The sequence below is a fragment of the Aspergillus campestris genome (genome assembly GCF_002847485.1).
Source record: "Aspergillus campestris IBT 28561 chromosome Unknown P168scaffold_4, whole genome shotgun sequence".
Taxonomy (NCBI): Eukaryota; Fungi; Ascomycota; class Eurotiomycetes; order Eurotiales; family Aspergillaceae; genus Aspergillus; species Aspergillus campestris.
Window position 1 is genome coordinate 636238 of NW_020194339.1, and position 23873 is coordinate 660110.

Sequence of the window (23873 nt, forward strand, 5' to 3'; positions counted from 1 at the left end):
TATGCACATACCAAAAGCGCCCTACATAGCGTGCCAGCGGATGATAAGTCCAGAGGTCGCCAGCGGCAGACTGAACCGCATGGTGAAAGTACGCAAGGCTACAGTTAGCCAGGACCGCATGAGACAAGCTGCTGTCTATGAAGAAGTCGGAGCACGAGCCTCGCAAGATTACATCAGAAGCGAGGAACTCTCGAACGGTGAAATGTGCCAGCTTGACATACACATCCTGGGTGCCACTCGTTTCGTCGCCACCGCAGTAAGTCGAGACAAGACTGGAGCAGGAATCAATGAAGCCTTCTGGATCGAGAAGCTCTAAGGCCTCGTCAAAAAAAGGAATGCCTTCACTATCGGCATTGATAGCTATGGCGCTTGTGATCTCATCAAGAGATAGCTGCAGATGCGTCAGAGTGGAATGATTCTTGACTTCCTATTGTGATGACCACTCACCGGCCGAAGAGCAAAGGCTACCCAGCGTAGGAGGCTCTTCACGGACATGCGGTTGCTTTCATCTATTTTGTCGAGTATCATGGTGTAGTGTTCCTCCAATGACTTTGGTAGATCGTTGAGAGCTTTTTGCACCGCCTGTGGTGTCGCACACCGTCGCAGTGTCTGTAACTGGCAGTCCATCCAACGAAATCTGCAAAAGGTGTCAGCCATTCAACAGTTCTATTGATCAAACTGAGTACGCACGATCCATTGGCTTGGGCCAAGAGAGACTGTTCAATCTTCCTCTTTAACGATATTGGCCACCGGGCAAATTTGGCCTGATGCGAGAGCTGGTATCGCAGTGCTGTCTGTATATCAAGATTCACCGTGGAGTCGTCGATTGTAATGGTGGAGGTCTTGAGGCCTTCGAAAGCAGTTCGAAGCTGCTCCAAGTTTCGGCCGGTTACAATCAAATGCCGTTGTTCTTGTGTCTGCTTCATCGTCTCCTTAATGAATTCCGTAATCCCGGGAATTCCGTCCTGGAGGTAATCTTCACATTCGTCGAGACCATCGAGAACAATGTAACTATGCTCGAATTGCATTAAGAGGTTTTGCACTAGCTGCTTCCATGGAACTGACTGCTGTTTGTCGGAAAGTCTGCTATACATCCTCCTCCTTCTCATGAAATAGCGAGGAATGGTTGCCCCTTGATGAACCAGCTGCCTAGCGAAGGATCCATACACGCGATTGATGTCGACTTTTCTTTCTTCCGATGCATCTATGAAGAAATAGCATAGGCTGCTACTTTGGTCTCCGCCACAATAGTCTTGAAGATCTTTAATGATCTTTGAACTGCTAGTAGTCAGCGCATCAATTAAACACAAAGACACTAGCCCATTTATTTGAACAGAGAGCTTACGTACCATAGAACGGTTTTACCACACCCAGCTAAAGCAGGGTGGTCAGTGGTCGATGAAGCTCAGAGCTGAGGGCGTCACTTACCAGCTCCCTTGATCCACAATAAATTGTTGGGGCTGGTCTTCCATTCCATGTACTGCGCTGTGTTCAAGAGCCAGTCACCAGTAGCTGGAACACATTTTTGGTACTCTTGCTCTTGCTTGGCTGATTGACTGCGTCCACCCAGCTGGTTGAAAAGCTCAGCGAGTTGATGATCTAAGACAATCAATAGGGGTGTTATCAACTCTGAGTCTCATCTTACCCTCGTCAGATTGAGTCACACTCTCCGAGAGTCTAGTAATCTTCTTTTCCACACTCGGCAACGACCGGGTGAGGCTTAATACCTCCATCATGTTTTGACTACACGAGCCGTCAGCAAAGTCACGGGTATTCTATAACAAACCACTCACATATTGTCAGCCGCCAGTGCCAATTGCAGCGTGCTCTTGATGGTCGCAAGAACTTGCAATCTTGTTTCCGCGTCTGCACGTTGCAACGGCCACGCAAGAGCACGCCTCAAACTCGAGACTTTCCCCAATCTCAAGCTTGCTTTCAGGTCCTGCAATTCGACCAAACACCTGCGGAGAGTGCCATTATCCCCTTCCATCGCCTGTAAAGACGGCAAAGACGAGGCATCGTCCAATTCAACGGCCTTCACTAATTGCTGTGCAATGCTCCCGACACTGGTGACCTCGTCCAGGATTCGAGAGATATCTTTGGGGGCATTTCGGACGCCCATGCGGTAATCATAGCACACCGACACCAGCTTACCACATACCTGGACGATGGCGATGAGAGTGCCTACGAGGCCGATCGGTTCAATCATATTGAGTGCGCATGAACACGCAAATTAGAACCAAGGCTGCTTGAAGCACCATTCCACGGTAGGAGGCAGTTTACTCTTGAGCATTAGAGATACCGTTTGATGTATGAGCTCGCGGAGGGGCACGAGGCTGTGGATCGGGCCTCAGCCACCCATGCTAGGATAAACTAGTCCATATATGGATAGATGGTCTCTTTACAAACATGTCTTACGGGAAAATAATAGGAAAGTGTATATTATGGAAAATATCTGTACCTATTTTACTGTAGCAAAAAGGGGAAAGAAGACTACTTTTAGTATACCCATCAGACCACAATCACAAGCTGTCTTCACAGGCGCTTTGGACAAGGAACAGCGATATTGATCTATATAGTTACTGTCAAGTCCAGTCATGTCGGCACCCAACAAACATATTCCTGGTAGTTTGGGCCACGACATACCGTTATTATCTTACTCCGAGATATACGGCTACTGTTTACCGCGAAGCTGACCACAAACAAAGACAACAATCTACCTCGACTGGCAAACATCGCAAGATTCATCTATCAATTGTCGCAGACATGTTTGCCTACCTACTACAGAGTACTAACACGTGCCCAATCCAGGACATATTAGAACACACCCACCGTGGTATGGGTATGTATATCAAGGGGTATTCCAACTCTGAGAAGCCGGTAATGAACTTGCTTGTGCTCGTGAGACGTGTGAAGTCTCCTGTACTTAAGAAAGTAGGATCAAAGCACAAGTAAGGAAACTGGTGCTCTTACGCATAGGTGGACGATGGGGTAGCAACCTAAGTAAGTAGCAGTACCTGGTACTTACCTTCCTACTAACCTATACTAATCCACCGGACAGTCCAAGGCCAAAGCGCTTCCCCGATACGTCCGAGAGTTGCAAACCACGGAGATGATCATAGGGCGGACGTTTCTTGATACCTATCTAGCCCACCTGCAAACTTCGAGAGTATGACTGACTCGGGAAGGCCCGTAACGGACCTACTGATCAACTGACAATTGAAACTCCGCCCCCTGTCTCAACTATTAAGACGCTCAGAGTACACGAATAAAGGCTGATCCTTTTAAGACCGGGGTATCAAAACAGATACCGTCAGAGTATTGTTTCGCGACAAGTGGTATTTTCCTCGCAGGGGGGAAAGAAGGACTGGCATGGTTCATTCTAGTTTTTACTAGGTAGATACCAAGATGTGCCGCATCATGGTGAAACTGGGGAGGTCCCTTTCCAGACATCGATTGTCGTTGAACGGGCCGATCAGCCGAAACGGCACCCAGAAGGAAAAGCCAAAATGCGTGTCGATCTTCGTCTAATGGGGTTATGAAGCTGTTTGGTGAGTGGTGGATGGAATGGAGGAAGTTCTCCAGATCCCGTATTCTGTTTGGGACAGATGCGGTATAGTGTGCCTAATCAGGGAGAGTGCATCAGCTGTTGCTTAGCACCATGACGCGTGGACTATAAAGACGGAGATGGGCATCATTTGACGCCGTTTTCGCTCCATGAAAATGCTTTACAACAGAAAGAGAACAATAAAAGTCTGCGGAGGAATGAATATCAACAGAAAAGGCAGACGAAGATGACCTCTTTGGGCTTGGTGCTTCGTGGAAACTGTTTTCCACAACCTCTTCCTGCGTTGATAGATTTCACTATACCATGTACATTACGTGCGTGAGAGAAGAACTGTGGAAATCCGGCTTGTCTGTATTCGTTATGGACTTGTTACCTAGAATACTCTTTTGAACGAGCAACCAAAGTTCTAACAAGCTCTCTAATGAACGCCGAGGTCGCGGGAATCAAGGGCGGGAGAAGTCTTCTTCGCTCGCCCAAGCTTCTCCCTCTGGAACCCTGAGAGACTTTCGCTCTTTGATTTTTCCTCGATATCCCACTAGGTGCTCTCACCCTATACCCCAACCGCGGCAGTTTGCCCAAGAAGCAGATCTCGGTCGTAATCAAGTTTTTCGTCGGTCGCGTTGGCGGCACCGCTGAGAGCAAGGACTCGATGTAGGACCCACTGCATACTTAGTAGCTCCATGGATGGAAGAGGGTGACCAACTGGGTCATTGGTTTGAAAAGTGAGAATATCCCCAGAAGCTTTCAAGGTCGACTTCCTCCTTTTTACCAAGGGTTGTTGGGTATATATGTGCAGCTTCAAGCGGTTCGCGAAGCCCAGTGAGAATACAAGTGCTGTTATCCCGTTCCTTGCACTTGGACAGGTTAGTGAAAAACATATTCATTTCTATCATATGTGAATTGGACTTGCCAGTTTTTTTGCGTCATTGGGAATTGACTTCTCCGAGTATTCGTAGGACTGTGCAGCACTCCTAAACCGGATCTCCCCTGATGTTGTTTGTATTAGCTAGTACCCCTTTGTATGGTCAATAACGACACTTACAGGCTTTGATCGTGTTCGTAAGCTTATCATTCTTTCCAAGAACAGCTGCCAGAGGAATGGAATCTGTCGGGTCATTTCCACATTTCTTAATGAGCTCTCTTATATTTGAGAGGCCTGCAAACCACAGGAAAGTCCATCCAATTAAACCAACTCGAGGCTCTCCTATGATGCGTAATAGCTGCGTGATTAGCGCGTGTCGCGCTGAATCGAGGAGCTCGTCTGCAGGGCCCATGGCAGCTGGTTGGGCTTGGTCGGAGGTAAGAAAGGTGGGTTGGTGGGTAGGCATATGTGTGGACATCACGAGGAACTCGCTCTAGAGTCTGCTGGATATCACAAGAGAGTCGGATCGAAAGTTCCGCAATAGAGATCAAGGCGGAGGTCCACGGCGTTGGTATAAAATTTATCATTTACTTATACTAAATTAAACAAGATCACATAAAGCATGGCAAGAAGGCTGTGATCTGCATTATCATATCCCTTACCATGCTCTGGGAACACAAAGACGATTGAGTGGTATATCAGGTTATTGCGGCAAGGTCTTCTTTTACGGGGGTAGGGTATCTTGTGAGGTCGAAAATGATGCTGCTGAAGAAGGTATTTTGGGTAAATGTCTCAGATCAAAATATAATGTATTCAGGATCAAGCTCACCCTGACGTCAATTGATATAGGTGAATACCTCAGCATTCCATAACTATCAACCAAGGCTTCATTAGGGTTACACTTCCGTAATAAAGTTACTACTTCTACTCTGGCACTCTATTTCAGACCCGAAAGATTTTATAGTGAATTGTTTGCCAGTGAAAGAAAGTATCTAGTAGAAGACAGGCTTATTAAAGAAATGATATCAGTTACCAGGCTGAAGTATTCAGGGGTCTTATCCCCTTCCCTTCTCCCTCTTCATCTGTTACGACTCATAATTTAATTCTCACGTCTGTTGTCTGTCATTGTTGGACCTTCGACTATTCTCTACCTCTCACAGTTTGGCCTGTTTCCTCAACATTCCCACAATTCTGACGAGGTTCAGTCTGACCTGACCATTCGCTAAGACAACTGAACCATATTTGGATCAAGCCCTGTTCGCAACGTGGTGGCTCCGCCGCCTTCACCTTCGCCAAACTGTTCTAGATGTCGAGCCAGTCTTCTCTCTGAGATAGAAACCCCGTCAATCTTGCCAAAAATGGAGGGATTAAGCTATGTGCTGGAATCTGACGAATTTACTGCCACTGTCAAAAAGAGGATCAAAGAAATGTCAGGAGACTCTTGCTGGGCATGTGAAATTGCGAATTCCCAGGCTGTATATGTAGTCGCGAGGGAGGATATGCAAGTAGGCAACCGTGTTCCTTCGACCTCTCCAGCATGAATAGACTGACAACTGAACAGGAGCCTCTTTGGCGTGACCAAGGTCTTCTCAACTTCTCCTTGACTTCCGCGGACAACGGGATCCCTCTGTGCTCAACTTGTCAATACCTGTTCGAGAGACCTGACGATCCAGGATTCGTTTTCATACCTGCCGATTTACAATACTTCATTGACTTCGAGCTTAAGGACCGCGAGAACAGAGAATTGGCAGCAAGAAATGGCGAAGCTCTTTCTCGGCAAGTTCCATCCAGTGATATGTACCGCGAGCATCAATTGAAGCAAGGCGCTATCGAAGCCGAGGCAGCCGGCGGCCTCTATAAGCGAGTTTTCTTGACGAATTACTCGGCCGGAGAACTAATCGACCCCGAAGAACATGGCTTGACGGGGCTAAAAGTCTGGCATGGAGCGCCCTTGGCGACTCTGCGGCGGGGAATTCATGCCCTGGGTAGCGCCAGAGTCTACCAGATGGACCCAAAGACGATTGCCCAACTGGAAACCCTACGAAGTCTTTACTTCAAGTGCACTCGAGAGTCCTCTCTGGAGGTTAGGAGCACACAGGCCCAGCCAGACCTCCAGCGCAAGGAAAGGGAGGCCCGTGAGGAGGATGAATTTGGCGTACCAAGCAACTTGAAGATGCTCAAGATAGAACACCACCACTTGTACACCGATTTTGAAGACCGACCTATTCCTCAGGAGGAATGGACTTTTACGCCTAAGTTAACTACAGGAGAAATCATCGACCGCTACTTGGACGCTGTTCGTTCTCCCTGAAATTCCGATCTCTAAGTAACAACTTGGATTCATAGAAGGAGTGCAAGATAGATTGATTAATAGGTATCAAGTGTAATATCATTTTTGAAAATTTCTTAGACGTTTATCTGAATAGATAGATTAGTTGTAAGATATTCTCCCCTGTATATTTTTTTGTAAAACGACTCTTTGACCTCTTCTGAGAATGATATCTATCAGTATATCATACTGAAGTGAGGAGTCATTCTTAAAAATTAGTTAGACCTTCATATCTCACAATGAAAACAATCACTACTGATAGTGCTTGGTAAACTTTGGGACTATATTGAACAGAATAATACTGCGAGACAATTACTACAGTGAACACTGTGATGAAATAAAAAGTGCTGACTCCAGTCTTAATATAGATTGATATCTGTCACTACGAAGATTCAAAGTCTCCCTCAAAAGCACTTGTCTAGTGAAGAGTCAAAGTCTTGATCTGATATCACTGACCTTGAAGCTATTACAAAGAATATGAAGAAACTCCTGATAGTGTCTATATACTCTGATAATTAGAGATATGGAAGTCCTGTGATTGAAACCTACCATCAGTCGTCTGAACAAGAGTGAATAATATTATAGGTTTGCCCTCTGTTTGTTGTCGAACATTCACTGCCGTAGAGACAGTTGTGACGCTGTGTCTATACAGAGAAAATTTCCTTTCTCTCACCTACCTCTCTGTTTTCTTCAACTATGTCTTCCTCCATCTTCTGACCCTTTCACACCCACCACCATTTTCGGCCTTCCTGCTTTGAAGCACAATATCTGACGTCTTTGGTACGTCGGCCCCATATTCATAAGCAGTTTGCTTTTAGCTAACGAGATATAGAAGAAGAGGTCCTACCGCGCAGTTCCTCCCATCGCTATCGTGTCTCTTCCCTCCCTTCCTTCAACCTTCGCCAAGGGACTGAGCAGAAGCCCATCCCACTGTGGCGTTTACCTCTCTTTTCTTCCCTCCTTCAACCTTTGCCGGGGACTCAGCAGTAGCTGATCCCACTGCGGCTTCACGAAGAAAAGATGGCCAATCTTTTCAGCAAGCCAGACACGACCGTCAAATTTCCGGTCAAGTCCATCAGATACCATGGCCTGGGAGAAAGTATTGCGATGGCTCAACCAATTGCAATCAATCCCGCAATCAGTTTGCTGCTGTCTTCGTCAACAGTGAGGCTTCGCCAGGGTCTTTCGATCAACCAAGGACGCAGTCGCTCTTTCTGGAACGTCACGTTCCACATCTCCAATATTCACATTGTATCGCTGGAGACAGCAAAGGACGAGCTCATCTACACGTTTGAGTCCCGCTCTGACTTCGCAAGCGCCACTGATATTGAACATCGAGAAGCCCTTCCAGAGCCATCCACGTACCCACTTGCGGCAGTGAACTTGCTCAACCGGGTTATTCAGATTACCATGGGTTTGCCCAGTCCCAAGCTGTGGGAAAGGCAGTCCGGCCTAGTTTGTCAGGCCCTCCGTGGGGGTAGTCTCGTTCTTTCTCAAGCGGAGAGTGAGTATGTCAATATCAACAGCCGGGCTATCATCAAAGAGGCCGAGGAAGAAGAAAAGTGTCTCGCTGGTCGTGGATGCCACGTAAAGTGCGTCTCAGTAGCGGGCCGAACCATATTAGGAATCTGGCCTGGCGAGGACCGTCCGTTCCGCCTCTACAGAGGTTGCACCGTGGTGCTCCGTGGCAAGCACTTTTTCGTCAAGGAAGTGGCCAAATGTTATCGAATTTCTGGCGAGAAGGAGTCCCCGGAAGAATGGATGGCCTCGGTATCAGGGGACTCTCCCAAGTGGAGATCGTTACTTGACGCCCCTGTGCATGCGGTCCTCAAAAACGAGGTAGACATCAGAATTTTCGGCCATATAGAGGTGGACAATGTCGAAGTCCACCCTTTGTCCAACCCTGTGGTGCAGAATCGACTGCTGGGACCTACCCGAAAGCTTTCCGAAAACTGGGGCGACGAGGACTTCGATACAATGTGTCAAGAATTCGAGAATCACGGTGCGACAATCCCCAGTGGCCACACAACAAAGCTTCCACTTACTTCGATGTTCCTGCTCTCGGCCCCTCGGGTTGATACCCATGACCCCTTGATCACCTCTCCCGGGGATCTGAGCACCCTTGTGCCGAAAGAGTGGAGGCTCAATGAGGCACAAGCGCAAGCAACTACCCAACTGCTTACGCATTCCTTCTCTTTGGTGGCTGGGCCTCCGGGTACCGGCAAAACGCGAATAATTGCTGCAGCCGCCATGTTTGTAACACAGTTCCTCCGCCATAGTTCGGTAGGATCGGCTAGATTGGCCGTCCTAGTACCGACCGATGCAGCAGGTGCTGCTGTTATGTCTCAATTGTCCAGTGCCTTTCAAGAGTTTAGATACGGAGATCACAAACTCATGCGTCTTCGGAGCAGAGCCGACTCTGAAGACCGACTTTTTGGGGGTGATACACAACAATTTGATGACATTGAGCAAATCATCGCTCACGCCAAGGAAAAGCCTGGTAAATATGGTCAATTCCTTCGAGAGATTGAAAGGCTTAGGACCTGTGGCCGGGTGAAGGAGAACTTTCAAGAGTTCAATCAGCAACGACGCGAGCTCATTATGAGCGTTATGAAGGATGTTCAAGTGGTGGTGACCCTGCCGCTTAACACCAAGGAGATGATTCGGCGAGAATTCAGCCCTGAATTCGTTATCTTCGACGAAGCTAATTATTTCCGCGATCCGGAAATCTTCAGCGTTTTGGGTCAACTGAAGGCGGATTCCCGCGTGCTCTTTGTCGGTGATCCCAAGCAATTGTCGCCTCCTGTTTTTACCAGCCAGGGAGCGACAGCGTGGACGAAATCAGCCTTTACGCGACTATTAGACAAGAAATACCACCAGACGCTCTTGAATCTCTCGTATAGGTCCCACAAGATTCTATACAACCCGACCTCTATAGCCTACTATGAGGGACAGGCCCAGTCATTCCGCGGCGGGCCGAACAAGACCGTCGGGGTCAACCCGGGGAACCCTGTGATCGTTCGACTTGGCAGCAAAACCTGGAGTCTACCAGGGCTTTCCCATTTCCTGCATCTTGCGCGTATCAATTTGGATGACACTAACAAGGATCCCTCTGGGTCCTTGTTTCACCCCCGGGAGGCCGAGCTTGGGGTCGAATTGGCCCGAAGCCTCCTCGACAGGGGCGCTAGGGACATCCTCATCATATCACCCTACAAGGCCCAAGTGGCCCTGGTCAAAAAGGTGTGGGAGCAGAACCATCCCCATACAATCGCACCGAGGATTCAAACCGTCGACGCTTCCCAAGGGTCGGAAGCAGAGGTCGTGATCGTTCTGATCACGCGTAATTTTGGCTCTGCCGGCTGCCTCCAGTCAACGAGGCGGACCAATGTGATGCTGTCCAGGGCCCGTGTCGCCCAGTACGTTGTGGGTAATTGGGACTGGGTCGCGGGCAGGGGCTTCGCCCCAGACTCCGGAAAATTGAACGCCTATTTTGATGGGGCTGATCATGTCCTGGACAAGCGGACCGATTATGCCATCGCCCCAACGGTAGGGTAGATGATGGTTTTCTGTCATGGGTTCGGTGGGAGGCCAAATCAAAGGCCACGGACAACTCACCCATAGTTAGCCTAAATGGCGATGGTGGGGGGTTTAGTTTGCCGCCACACTGGACAAGGGTTGTCGGGCTGGCACTGCAGGACTGCTCCATGATCTGAGCGCCAAAGTTGCAGATCTGTCTGACCTCTGAAAAGTGGTTTGATTTTAGCCCGAACAACCTTGGCTAGGATCAACCTAAGTATAATAATTTATCAGAGGGTGACCTTGTAGGTAGGTATCCCGCCATCGTTATATTCTCGTTTCAAATGGTACAGAGATCTAACCATTCATAGCCATTGAAAATCTTCGACTAAGAGCAACCAGATATTGAGAGACCATGGGGTTTCCAGAACCCCACATCCACTCCCCTCAAAGCACTCACACCCACACGGTGATCTTACTCCACGGTCGAGGGAGCAATGGCCCCGAATTCGCCGAAGAGCTCTTCTCTTCCAAGTCCTCCAAGAATCAAAATCTAGCCTCTTCTCTCCCTAACTGGCGCTGGGTATTCCCGACATCCCGTGACCGATGGAATACCCGATTCGAAGAGGAGATATGCGCGTGGTTTGACGCATACTCCTTGACCGACGTGCAGGAGAGACAAGAGTTGCAAATCGAGGGCCTGAGAGAGTCAGTCTTACACATTGTGGATATCCTGGAGAACGAGATCCGACTGCTCGGTGGGAAAGCTAGCCACGTCTATCTGGGAGGTATGAGCCAGGGAATGGCGACCGCGCTGTGCACGTTATTCTGTGTGACAGGCGCAGGACGCATTCAGGGACAGCTCGGTGGTTTTTTGGGGTTCTGTGGCTGGTTGCCGTTTGTTCGGCGGGTGGAGGATTTGGTTCGACAAGCACAGGAAACCAACACCCTCAGACTTTCCGGCGGGGCTCAAACTAAGCGCCTAGTATCTGAGTACTTTCTTCATACGATCTTCGGCAGTCACGACATGTCGTCGGTAAAGGAGGTCAGTGATACGTCTATCCTGTCGACCCCCGTGTTTTTGAGCCACGGAACAGACGACGCGTGGGTGCCTGTGGAGCAGGGTCGACAGGCGGCTCAGATCTTACAGCAGAGCACGATCCAGGTTGAATGGAACGAGTTCAGCGGGGCGGAGGGAGATGGGCACTGGATCAAGGAACCTGAGGGCTTCGACCAGATCCTCCAATTTGTGGAGAAACAACGCGACCGGAATCAGACGGAGAGTCAATAGTTCAGTGCTCCGTACGGAGTAATGGGTATAACCATCTGGTGGACGTTGGACTATGGGGACTAGTCACAGGGGAAAAGACCGGGCGCAGACCGAAACCCCCTGATCTGCCTCGGAAGCAGGATACAATACTTCCTAGTTCCTAGGGAGAACGCCATGGGCTGATAGACCGGTATAGCACGTCCATCAAGAGTCCCGAGGTTCCGGAAAGTTGGAACCGTTCGATACGTGGACAGTTTCATTAGGGCTATGGCTATTTTCTTTTTCAAGATTTGCGGTGGGTTTTTGTTTTACTATTTTAGTCAAGGTACTTTGTTCATGGCCGTTGAGTTTTGACAGGCCTCAAATGCAGGCTGGATGGCGCGGGCGCGACCCTACCCTGCAGCCTTGCACACATCATTCGATGGATCTATCTCGTTGACTTGTGATCAATCTTCCGAGGATGTTGTTTGATGTTTGATGTTTTATTTGTTTTACTGTCGCATCCTCTTCCCCGTGGTGTTCCGTTCATATGCCGGAGGCCGACTGTCAGCCGGGTGAAATCTACGGGAATTGATTATGTATGGGGATGATTCTGGCAGTACCTATTCTGCAGTGTCGAATACAGACTGAATCCATTTCCCACTTATGAAGACGGACCGAGAAAGTATCTCCCTGAAGGATGATAGCGGGGCGGGAAAAGAGAGCTGCAGCTGTCAAACTTGTCTCCATGCGAGGTCAATCAATACCGGTATGGGGTGTATTCTACTCCGTATTATGTGGATATTCCTAATTATGATATTAATAATAACCATATTATTATTTTATTATAATAGAAACTGATAGTAATGATAATATAATAATAATATGGTTCCAGTTTAATGTGGGGTTGTTGGACCGGACGGACGGGAAGTCGAGGTCGAGACTCGGGGTTGATTCTGTTCTTCTGTACCTGTTTATCTGAAGAGTTGATCTTATTCAAAAAAACCAAGGAGAAGAAGAAAAGGAAGAAATAGTAGGCAATGCATTTGATCCAACTTGAACCACGCGCCACGGTGACGGCGACGGCGACGGCGACGGTGACGGTGCCCGTTGTGCCAATGCCATGCCATGCCAAAGAGTCAGAGACGCCTCCCGTTCTCCCCCTAGTATAGCGTCTACTCCACACCAGTTCTTTAGTTCCCGGTCTATATCGTAGCGTGTCCCGATAACTCCAAGTAGTAAGATGGTCAACGCGCATGTTGTTTTTAGTTTCTAGTTTCTAGTTTTGGTTTTTTAGTTTTAGTTTTAGTTTACCCTACTGGTGGCCACATTGGCACATCCACATTTTACTTCAGCTAGATGACTTGAACGGAAACGGGCCGGGGGCCCTAGTGGCAGTTATGTCGTCTGTATTCTCTCTCATTGGAGTCTTCTCCGTCCGGGAGTTTCAGCAGGACTGACAGGCTATGTGAACGCTGAACCCCTGGAGATCACTGATGGGGTGTGTCATGGACAGAATCCGGATCCCTGTATCGTTGTCATTTGATACATATACGATATATACGGAGTATATGTAAACAAATATCTGATAGCCAAGAGTCAGATTCATGTCGGAGGGAATCACAATATGGTATTGACTTGATACGGTAAGAAATCAGAAACCCGACAGATACACCATCAACAATCAATTCAATACCAGTTCTGATGGAGCCCGGGCCCGTGAGTGTAATCTAACCGGGTCTGGTTAGTGTAATACCACATGTATTGTATGATACGTACGGGATAACTGACCTTCTTTCATAAAACTCCTTCTTCCCTTCTTTTTCCCTCTCCTTTCCCCATGACTCTTGTTCATTCTTGACTTGATATTAAATCTTGTTTGGATGAGATTTGATCTTATATTTCTATCTACTAAATCACAAGACATCTGTGTCCGACAGGATCCCGTGTTTTGTTGCCACCGCTTTGAATCCACTCCAGTACTGATCGCGTACTCGCCCCTGCCACCCACTTAAGGGAGCCTGAACCCCCTAATACTGCAACTGGACTTTATCTCTCTCTCCTCCTTCTCCGCCGCCCGCCCGCTTCTTAACCCGCACAATCTGTCTCCCCCTCCTCCTCAACCACCCCAGTCCTCCGACTCTCTACCCCCGATCGTCAACCACACGTCTTTCCTTCCTATTAGTTCGGTTTCGCATGGTTTCACTCGACATCCTTACCGTCTGTGGTAAAGTACTGGTCTCTCTAGTCATGAACAACGCTCGCTCTTGAGTTGCTTTCAGCCCATCACTCGCAGGGGACGCCGTCATTCGTGTATATTTTCTTCCCATTGAATACGATCCTTCTGTCCCTGGAGAGAACTCTCAAAATATTTATTTACCAACAGCAAGGGAGCGAAATTCCTTATCGCTCAATACCCCCATGTACGAGATCGGTGTGGCCGAGTCTTCGCCCGCTGACGGGTCCGCGATGGCGGCTAAATCCACACCCTTTGCGACCGCGGTCGAGTACAACGAGGACCACTCGACCGCCAATTCTACGGGCGCTCTGCGGAGTCGCAGTCGGGGCGAGAGCCTCTCCATGCACCAGAACGGGTTTGCGGTCGATCAATCCCCCCAACGACACCAATCGCCCATGGTCTTGACGACCGGTGGGCGCTATACGCCCAGCCCCGAACCCGCCTCGGCGCTGTTCGTGCGGGCCATGTACGACTACGATGCCGACGACCCGACTAGTCTTAGCTTTCGTCGAGGCGACGTGATCCAGGTGCTCAATCAGCTCGAGACCGGATGGTGGGACGGTGTCATTAACAACAACATTCGGGGCTGGTTCCCGAGTAATTACTGTGCCGTTATCGATGACCCCAGCGAACTGCAGGATCACATTCCGCTCGACCTTCACGAGATGGGCGATGGACACGCTAGTGCCGACTCCGGGGCCGGCGAGGCCTATGACGACGGACACGATGATGACGAGGTGGACTCGGTGGGCAACCCGCGCGATTCGGCGCCCATCCTCCCCATCGAGGGGACCGTTGCCCCGAAGGAGCAGGAGGAGGCCGCCTTCTGGATCCCGCAGGCCACCCCCGACGGACGGTTGTTCTACTTCAACACTCTCACCGGCTACAGCACCATGGAATTGCCCTTCGAAAACCCGGCCGCGAATGAGACCGGCCCGTACGATCGCAATAACTTCTTCGTGCCCGACCAGACCCGGCCCCCGCCCGAGCTGATGGCTCGCGGCTTCGAGCGTGACGAGGACGAGTACGACGGGTCGGCGTCCGAGGCTGAGGGGGAGTCGTTGATGGTGGCCTCTCACGATTCCATGTCCCGCCGGCGGCAGTCGTTCATGGATGGCGTATCGCCCGCAACGTCCATGGACTCTCTGCACCCCCCGTCGACGATGGCCAAGGCTACGGGCCACCACTCGAATCGCAGCCAGCCCAAGATTTACGCCTCCCATGGCCCCAGCAACAGCACCACCTCGCTCTCCGAAACCTACCACCGGCCCTCCGTCTCCTCCGAGGTTCCCTCCCACTTTGTGGACGATGCGGCCTCGACCCCCCTGACCTGGCCGTTGCTCGTGGACAACATGCACCATGCGATCGAAGCGTATCGCCAGACGCTGTTGAGCGGCGACCGCTCCGAGTATGTCCGGAAGGCGGAAGATATTTCCGACCACTTGCGCATGTTGCTGGCCGCGGGATCCGACACCACCGACAACCACTCGGGGAACCCGTCCATCATCTCCACGAACAAGGCTCTGTACCCCCACTTCCGGGATATGATGTCCAAGTTCTCCAAGCTGGTGTTGTCGTCTCACATCGCCGCGGCCGACTGGCCCGGCCCGGACTCCGCCCACAAGTGCCTGCAGGAAGCGGATGGCGTCATGCATGGCGTCTACGGGTATGTGGATGTCGCACGGAAGCAGCGCGGCGAGGCCATCCATCGCGTGGTCCCCGGCTTCGTGATGGGTAGTTTCGCGGGCGGTTGCTGGCAGAGCAACGGCGTGTCGCTGAACGGCTCGGGCCCGACCTCATTTTTGGACCAGGACCCCGAGGACTCCCGCGCCGAGCCGTCCACGCCCCTCGACCTCGCCGTCCTGGACCATATCGACGTGCTCCGGAAGGCCCTCGTGGGCAGCATCCGTCGCCTAGAGGAGCGCTTGACCCTCAACCAGAAGAAGATCGTCACCGCCATGACCCACCGGGAGATTGGCGACTCCGTCTCGGCGGCCGCCATCAAAGTCGTCGAACAGTACCGTCCATGGGTCTCGGCCGTGGAGTCGGTCAACCTGGCTCCGCTGGGGACCAGCTTCCAGAACCCGCAGCTGGTCGATTACGGCCTGCAGAAGCAGCGGGTGTACGATGCGATCGGTGACTTCGTGCTGAGCTGTCAAGCGATCGCGGCGCCTCTGGGTGATGAGTGGGCCGAACTGCGGGGCGACTCGCTGGACGACCGCCTGAACGCCGTTCGCGGCGTAGCCCGTCAGCTGGAGAATTACGTCTCCCAGATTGGGTTCTCGCTCTCGCTCCTTCTGGAGCAGATCCCCGAACCGGCGACCGTCTTGCGCAGCGACAGCCGCCTGGGCGACACCCCCGAGGGATCCAAGGCCCAGCACGGCCGCGGGGAATCGAAATCCGGCAACGGCCCGATGGGATTGCCCTCGTCCTTCTCCCCCGAGCCGCCATCGGATAAGGTGCGACGCAACATGAACAAGGCGCAGCGGTTCTTTGGGCAGGCCCCGCCGACAGCTATCACCCGGGAACCGATCCGGGAGCCCGTGCGCGAGCCCGAGGAGACGCCCTGGTACCTGAAGATGGACCACGAAGGCGAGGTGTTCTACGACACCAAGAACGACGTGCCGACCCTGAAATGTGGCACCCTGGGTGGTCTGGTGGAGCACCTGACCCGACATGACAAACTGGACGCCTCGTTCAACAACACCTTCCTCCTGACCTACCGTTCCTTCACTACGGCTTCGGAGCTCTTCGAGATGCTCACCCAGCGATTCAACATCCAGCCGCCGTTTGGCTTGAACCCGGACGAGATGCAGATGTGGGTGGATCGGAAGCAGAAGCCCATTCGATTCCGTGTTGTCAACATCCTGAAGAGCTGGTTCGAGCACTTTTGGATGGAGCCAAGCGATGAGACCAACATGCAACTCCTCGACCGGGTTCATTCCTTTACCCGAGATTCCATCGCCACCACCAAGACGCCGGGTTCGCCCCAGCTCCTGACCGTCGTCGAGCAGCGCATCCGGGGCCAAGACACCACCGCTAAGCGGCTGGTTCCCACGCAGGCGACCGCGGCTCCGACTCCCATCATCCCGAAGAACATGAAGAAGCTGAAGTTCCTCGACATCGACCCGACCGAGTTCGCTCGCCAGCTGACGATCATCGAGTCGCGCCTCTACTCCAAGATCCGACCGACCGAATGCCTGAATAAGACGTGGCAAAAGAAGGTTGCGCCAGGGGAGCCCGAGCCGGCGTCGAACGTCAAGGCCCTGATTCTGCATTCGAACCAATTGACTAATTGGGTGGCCGAGATGATCCTCGTCCAGTCCGATGTCAAGAAGCGTGTGGTGGTTATCAAACACTTTGTGAACGTGGCAGATGTATGCTCCCTTTACCTATCCCGCCTCCGCTCTATGTGGTCGATGACCCGCTGCTAACCTATGGACCCCTAGAAATGTCGGAGTTTTAACAATTACTCCACCCTTACCTCTATCATCTCAGCTCTGGGAACGGCACCGATTCATCGCCTGGGTCGGACATGGGCTCAAGTCAGTGGACGCACGTCTGCCATCCTCGAGCAGATGCGCCGGCTCATGGCCAGCACCAAGAACTTTGGCGAGTATCGCGAGACGTTGCATCTGGCGAACCCGCCCTGTATCCCATTCTTTGGTATGGTGTTATGGCCGAAATAACATATCCCCTAGTCGAACTCTAGTTCGATCGAGAAACTAATGACTCTTTCCGTCTTAGGTGTTTATTTGACCGACTTGACGTTCATTGAAGATGGTATCCCATCGCTCACGCCGTCGGAGCTGATCAACTTCAACAAGCGCGCCAAGACCGCCGAGGTCATCCGTGACATCCAACAATATCAGAACGTGCCGTATCTTCTTCAGCCAGTTCCGGAATTACAGGACTACATCCTCAGCAACTTGCAGGCGGCCGGAGATGTCCACAACATGTACGATCGGAGCTTGGAAGTAGAGCCCAGAGAGAGGGAAGACGAAAAGATTGCGAGGTATGCTATTTCCGGTAGAGAGATGAGTACCTTGACTTTCGCGAGCCTGGTCTTGTCGTCGCGATGATCCAGATTGCTTATTTTTTTCTTTCTCACCTTTTTCCCTTTTCTTCCATTCAGTTCCTTTCAACTGTTTTCTCGGTCGGCCGGCGATTCCGCCGCGTTCCACCGATAGCCCGCCCTCTTCTTTATTTCCTTGGTTTCTCTGTTGTCGAGACATATTGAATCTCGGAGGAATTTTGATTGATTGAGGACTAACCGCTTCTGTCTCCTGCACGTAGACTGCTTTCTGAATCGGGTTTCCTGTAAAGCGACCCACGCGCCCCCACTGCCCGACTTTCTCCGTCGGGGCTATCATGTGACACGGCAGACAATCCCTGTCGAGGTTGCATTTCATGCACATTTATGACGCGCGAGCCGACTTTGACCGCCAGACCCCCTCGCGGCAAACCGAGATGCACGGATACGATCGGGCTCGAAGGCGCCCGCGGGGCACCCAATGGCCGGTGCAGGGTGAAACGGGCAACACGGTGCCCTTATCGGGCCCCTCAAACGACGGCGCTTAGGTGGAAACCTGGGTCAACCGTTAAAATCAGCCCGTCGATCGTCGTATGACAGACAACGATCGATCCTGTTCCTTGGACCTGTGCCATGCAGATCGTTGAGATCGGCATTCCAGACGTCCGAATTGGGTCCAATTACGTTAGGGGCTCCTCGGACGACTCACGGATTTGGTAACGGTCGCCCATGCTGTGAAACCTGTTACGTCTCACTTTCTGGGCCTGCAGAGGACCCATTTGTGCCTTGCAGGTGGTTGGAGGCAAATCTCATTCGAAATTGTTCCCTTTATGGGACCTCCTACAGGCCAGCAAGTGCTGCGCAGGGCAGAGAAAGAAGGGGCTTACACCGACCGACCGAGAGCTTTATTCGTATTGGAGCTCGAGCGACAACGCTTATTGCATGTGATGGATACATTGCAGCGGACGGCCCGATTGGCATCAGTCTCTTCCTCTCTTTCCCCCCATCTCTACGACTATGATCTCCTTTGTCTACGACCCCGACAAGTCTCTCCCTTTCTCCACGTCACTCCTTTCGACTCAACCTCCTAAATAAATATCTGCACAAACCACTTCACCCCTGTACAGTGGCAACGCCAGTCTACTTTGTACAAAAAAGAGAGAGATTGCATTTCATCTCATGTCATCTCCTATTACTTCCACGCAGTGCTTATCATATCTTCTACCTGTTGTGAGCGTTACTTTTACTATATTTACGGTTGCATAATGATCTATGACGACACTGGATAGTGTTATAGTGTTTGGTTTTGATGATGGGATCTAGTTCTGTATGTATCTGGTTTGGACCAGCTTGGGTTATAGAGAATGTTAGTAGTGTTGATGTTGATTTTATGTTACTCTCGTGAGGGAGGGATTAGTTTATTCCCGGTGTGGACTTGTCTTGACTCCGTAGTTGGTCCGATTTGTAGATTGAAAGATGGTCGTTGTCTATGTATAGTAGTCCTACCTGGGTGTTGGGACCTGCCTGGAAAGCTTACCAGGGTGTGTTAGCTCTTTAGCCAAGTGGGTGGAATCTACTCTACGACAGGCCGACCCCACCACAGGGGGAAACACCCAAGGGGAAAAAAAATAGAAAGAAGTCATCTCGTCGTTTCACAGCTAAGCGCAAATCCACCCGCTACGTCTCTGCGCGGTTCTCCTCCCCAATCCCCTGAAACAACTTCATCTTCACATCCGCCGCCAACAACCCCTTAACCTCCTCCGAGACGATCCGCTGTCCATCCCGCACGACCTTCTCCAGCTGCGGATCCTTAACGGTCGAGGGTCCCCCGCCGCGCGAAGCGCTATTCTCGATGCCCCGCGTCGCGCGCCGCACCTTCTGGCTCAGATCCATCATCTGCTTGCTGCCGTAGTCGCGCGTCGTAAACAGCGGGCTCTGGCTTAGAGTCGCTACCCAGTATTTGTTCCACAGTAGCGATAGTAGCTCTGCGTCTAGCGAGCTCTTGAAGTATGATACCTCCAGACTGTAGTAATGTGACGCGTGCGCGCCGAAATCCTCCGCCTTGCTCAGCGGTACGGCCTGGTAGTCGTCTCCGCCGTCGGCGTCGGCGCCGCCCTCGCCGTCCTGACCCTGTCCCTCCTTGGAGGAGGAAGGAGGCATATAGTCCTTGGGAAACGTGCGGAACGCACCGATGTCGACCTTCCCCGCGGAGATAGTCCGCTCGGGATCGATCACGACCGCCACGAACGGACCCCCCATCTGCTGCATATCCTGCGTCGACACGTCAATGCCCGACAGCCAGCACCCGTACCCGGGATGACTGTGGTACCATCCGACGGCGTTCTCCATGCGGCCCGAGTCTCGGCACGCCTGCAGATACGACACCATGTACTCGTTGGCTTCGTCCTGGGCGTTGACCCGCGTCTCGGTGCCCTCGACGGGGAGCCGGAAGGCGTCTGTTACGATGAACGTCTCGTGCTGCACGTACCCCTGCATCAGGCCCATTACTTCGAGCGACCCGCCTGACCGCGCGTGCATCACCATCTTGAGCAGTGCGACGGCGGAGATCCGCACGGATTTGAAGTATTGCGGGTCTTTGGACCATGGTCGAGTGCTGCTTAGTTGCGTGTGGGTTGATTCGTTGTAGCGGTAGAGGGCGTCGCGGTGGGGGTCGATTAGGTTGATGGCATTTTCGAACTCTGCTGTTTGTTAGTATTTCGTTTGGGAGATATATTCATGTCAAAAGATTCATGTCAAGGGATTCATATTGAGGGATCGTGGTGAGTGGGGAGGGGGGAGGGCGGGGAACATACCCCAGGACTGCTGGGCAGCCTGCTGCATGGTGGCGGTTGGGGATGGTGGGTCTATGATGTATTGCAGTTTCTTTCTTCAATGAGTAATAGATATACAGTAGTCTATTGGGGAGATTGATGGAGAAAGTGACCACAAGATGGAGGTGAGATGCGATGCTGTCATTATCAGCATATCAGTTATCGAGGACAAGGCGGTGAGGCAGAATCTGGCAGTACTTGGCGGTGAGCTACTGAGTCAGCCGTTGCCTGAGAAACCAGCAGCTGCAGGCCGAATCTCGATTTGCGGCTGCCGCTTCCTGCCTGAGGAGTTCGTCCCATCAACAACTCAATCCCTCAATCCCTCTCGCGCGCTCTCTCTCTTATCCACTCTTCCCTCCTCCTCCTCCACTCTTTGTTGATCTATCTCCTTCCTCCTCCCTCTCCCTTACTGTCACCTGCACCTCAAAAGTTGATACATAAATTCCGCGCCTGGTCCGTCGCTACTCCCGCAGATGTCAACCTGTCGTCGGCTGTAAATCATCCAACTCAATTCATTGTTGTTTGCTGACAGGCTTGCGACTTGCATTGCGCTTTGTTTGCCTGTCTCGACACCGACCTCACACAGGCGGCTTGGTCGCCAGCGTGTCTTACATGACCTCCGGTCGCTTCTTGTTTATCTCCCCCTTCCTGTGCTGATCCCCAGTTCACCGTGGGTAAACACTTCTCTTTTCCATACGTCGCGCGCGCCGATCTGTAGGGGTCTCGATTATTAGTGCGATGGCGGTCGATACGAGCTACTTGACCACTCAGGTCAATAACATTGTCTCGGAGTTACATGGAATCTTTGATGATATCGGCGTTCCGAATCATGAGCGCGAATCGCGAGAGGCTGAGGTTTGTTTGTCTTTGTCTATGGCGCTTCTGATTGATACTGACGGATATGACAGCTCTTTAGTGCTTTGTCGGAAACGCTTAGCAACCACCTCAAGCTCGTGGATGAGTAGGTTGCCTCTGTCTGGTACATTCCCTTTTCCCCTCCCCCCTGCTAACATGTCGCAGTGAGAAACAGGCCATGACTGAAGAAGCGCAAAAGCTCATCACTGCTATACGACAACTAGAAGCTTCACTGATAGATGAGAAGGCCAATGGTCAATATAATCTCAACGATGCGGACCTGCGCATCAAATATCCCCTCAATCAGTGCCTCAACTTCCTCCGGGAGAAATATGGTGCACTCAGCAAAATGCACAAGGAACGCTTCGAGCAAGTGAGAAGTAAGCTTTGAGAGCCATGACAGTGAAATTAGCCGGGAATCCCCCACTAACCCCTTCTTTAGAGCTTGTCGAGGCCCTCGAATCATACTCTTCTCATCTCGAATCCGCTTTTGTCACCATCGATCTGCCTCCCACGGCACCCGGATCATCTATCGCGCCCAGCTTTGACCTTTCCCCCTCCTACGTCACGTCTCTGGACAGCGAATTCAGCAGAGTCTACGAAGAATACCACCGGCGACTGGAGTTTGTCCAAACCACGTGCGAGGACATCATTAAGCTGTGGGCTGAACTCGGCACCCCCCAGGTCCAGACCGACTCCAACATTGTCAAATTCTACCGCGAGTCTCCAGAGCAGCTGGGATTGCACGAAACCGACCTTGCAAACCTGATGGCCAAACGCGAAAAGCTTCTGGACGAGAAGAAGGGCCGCGAACGCAAACTGAAGGAACTCCGTATGGCCGTGGAAAGTCTCTGGGAACGATTCGGTGTCGAGGACTGTGATAGAAAGACTTTCCTCTCTGCCAACCGCGGGTGCGGTCTCCGGACCATCAACGAATTCGAGGAGGAACTGGCACGCCTGAATGAGCTGAAGCGACAGAACCTGCACCTGTTTGTGGAGGATGCGCGCTGCCGACTTCAGGAGCTCTGGGATAGCTTGTACTTCTCGGAAGAGGAGATGCTCGATTTCACTCCCGCCTTCTCCGATGTTTACAGCGACGCCCTGCTCGAGGCACATGAAGGAGAAATCTCTCGTCTTGAGGCACTGAAGGAACAGCGGGCCCCCACACTCCAATTGATTGAGAGACACCGGAGCCTCATCACGGAGCGCGACGCCTTGGCGACCTCCAGCCAAGACGCGTCCCGGCTCATGGCACGCGGAGTCAAGGGAGAGAGACGTGACCCTGGAAAGCTTCTGAGAGAAGAGAAGATGAGAAAGCGAATCGCGAAGGAGCTGCCCAAGGTGGAGGCCGACCTGAGGAAAGAATTGGAGCTGTGGGAGGACGAGTTTGGACGCCCGTTCTTGGTTCACGGAGAGAGGTACCTGGACGATCTCACTCCAGTCATCGCCAAGCCCCCACCGCGATCCAAGTCGGCTGCGTCTGGAAGTGTGAGAGGGAGCGCTCAAAAAGCCCAACCACCGGCTCGACCGGCTAGTGTCATGAGAGCCCCGCCGCCTCCTCGCTCCGCCACCAAGACCCCTACCGGACATAGCTCGACGACCAAATACAATACAATTGGACCTTCTCGAGGAGGCGCAAAGTCTCCGTCGAAGATCCCCAGTCGGGTCCCACTGGGAAATATCCCCCATGCGAACAACTCTCCGGACCGACGGGGCGGTCCAGGCACCTACTCTTCCAGTACGATGAACGCGAAGACTCGTGCGCCACCACCACGGATGCGCGCCTTGACCGGTGCAGATTCCAAGGACAACAGCTATCTCTTTGAACCCCCGCGATGCGCCAGTGCCCTATCGAGTAGCACTTTTGTTCGTCCGGTCAGTCCCGAAGATGTTTATGACGATCGTAACCAGCGGTCGTTTATGAGCTCTTCGATCTTCTCTCAGCGATCTGCCGGTCAGTCATCGCACTCGTCGGCCTCGTCCCTCTCCTTGAACTCGACGCAAGCGTTCCCGCGACCAAACCCATACCTGCAGAATAAACCCCCGCCCCCAGCCCCCAGACAGGTCTCCAACTCCTCGACGATCGACACCGCCAATGGGGGGTCGGAGAATTGGGAGACGTTCGACGACGGGTCCGAGTCTGAAGCCGATGCTAGTGATGTCTACTACGCCAAGGTGCGTGCCGCACATGGAAAGCGACTGGCCCCTGAAGACCAGCAGGGTCTCTCCCTAGCAGGGAAAAAGGCCAGGGGCATTCGCAGTGTCAGTCCCGATGGGCCGCAGGCCAGTCGCAGCGGTAATATTATGCGAGTGGCCAGCGGGGAATGGACAGATGAGATGGAGTCTTACTAAAAAAGGGTTTACTGCTTTGCAACGAACCGCCTCTCGTTT

At 51.9% G+C, this 23873-nt stretch overlaps 6 protein-coding genes across 6 annotated transcripts; 4 read left to right on the forward strand and 2 right to left on the reverse strand.

The window, feature by feature from the left end:
* Window positions 1-104: 104 nt before the first annotated feature.
* On the reverse strand, window positions 105-2298 carry P168DRAFT_303322 (uncharacterized protein; the record flags this gene model as incomplete). The annotated part of the gene is made up of 7 exons (XM_024838742.1): window positions 1794-2298; window positions 1646-1743; window positions 1429-1599; window positions 691-1204; window positions 448-637; window positions 222-391; window positions 105-135 (listed from the first exon to the last, which is right to left on the reverse strand). The coding sequence occupies exons 1-7, from the start codon at window positions 2207-2209 to the stop codon at window positions 105-107; spliced, it is 1590 nt and encodes a 529-aa protein (XP_024694135.1). The 5' UTR covers window positions 2210-2298.
* A 3559-nt stretch (window positions 2299-5857) lies between these two features.
* On the forward strand, window positions 5858-6741 carry P168DRAFT_317065 (uncharacterized protein; the record flags this gene model as incomplete). The annotated part of the gene is made up of 2 exons (XM_024840072.1): window positions 5858-5935; window positions 5992-6741. The coding sequence occupies 2 exons, from the start codon at window positions 5858-5860 to the stop codon at window positions 6739-6741; spliced, it is 828 nt and encodes a 275-aa protein (XP_024694136.1).
* Window positions 6742-7779: 1038 nt separating this feature from the next.
* On the forward strand, window positions 7780-10314 carry P168DRAFT_325889 (DEAD/DEAH box helicase; the record flags this gene model as incomplete). The annotated part of the gene is made up of 1 exon (XM_024841059.1): window positions 7780-10314. One exon carries the CDS (start codon window positions 7780-7782, stop codon window positions 10312-10314), a length of 2535 nt encoding a protein of 844 aa, XP_024694137.1.
* A 187-nt stretch (window positions 10315-10501) lies between these two features.
* Window positions 10502-11596, forward strand: P168DRAFT_126263 (alpha/beta hydrolase). The gene is made up of 2 exons (XM_024832649.1): window positions 10502-10584; window positions 10647-11596. The coding sequence occupies exon 2, from the start codon at window positions 10691-10693 to the stop codon at window positions 11564-11566; it is 876 nt and encodes a 291-aa protein (XP_024694138.1). The 5' UTR covers window positions 10502-10584; window positions 10647-10690; the 3' UTR covers window positions 11567-11596.
* Window positions 11597-12965: 1369 nt separating this feature from the next.
* P168DRAFT_289000 (uncharacterized protein) lies at window positions 12966-13237 on the reverse strand. The gene has a single exon (XM_024836908.1). The coding sequence runs from the start codon at window positions 13131-13133 to the stop codon at window positions 12972-12974; it is 162 nt and encodes a 53-aa protein (XP_024694139.1). The 5' UTR covers window positions 13134-13237; the 3' UTR covers window positions 12966-12971.
* A 921-nt stretch (window positions 13238-14158) lies between these two features.
* Window positions 14159-23834, forward strand: P168DRAFT_295979 (putative cell division control protein Cdc25; the record flags this gene model as incomplete). The annotated part of the gene is made up of 2 exons (XM_024838083.1): window positions 14159-17102; window positions 22606-23834. 2 exons carry the CDS (start codon window positions 14159-14161, stop codon window positions 23832-23834), a joined length of 4173 nt encoding a protein of 1390 aa, XP_024694140.1.
* Window positions 23835-23873: the final 39 nt, after the last annotated feature.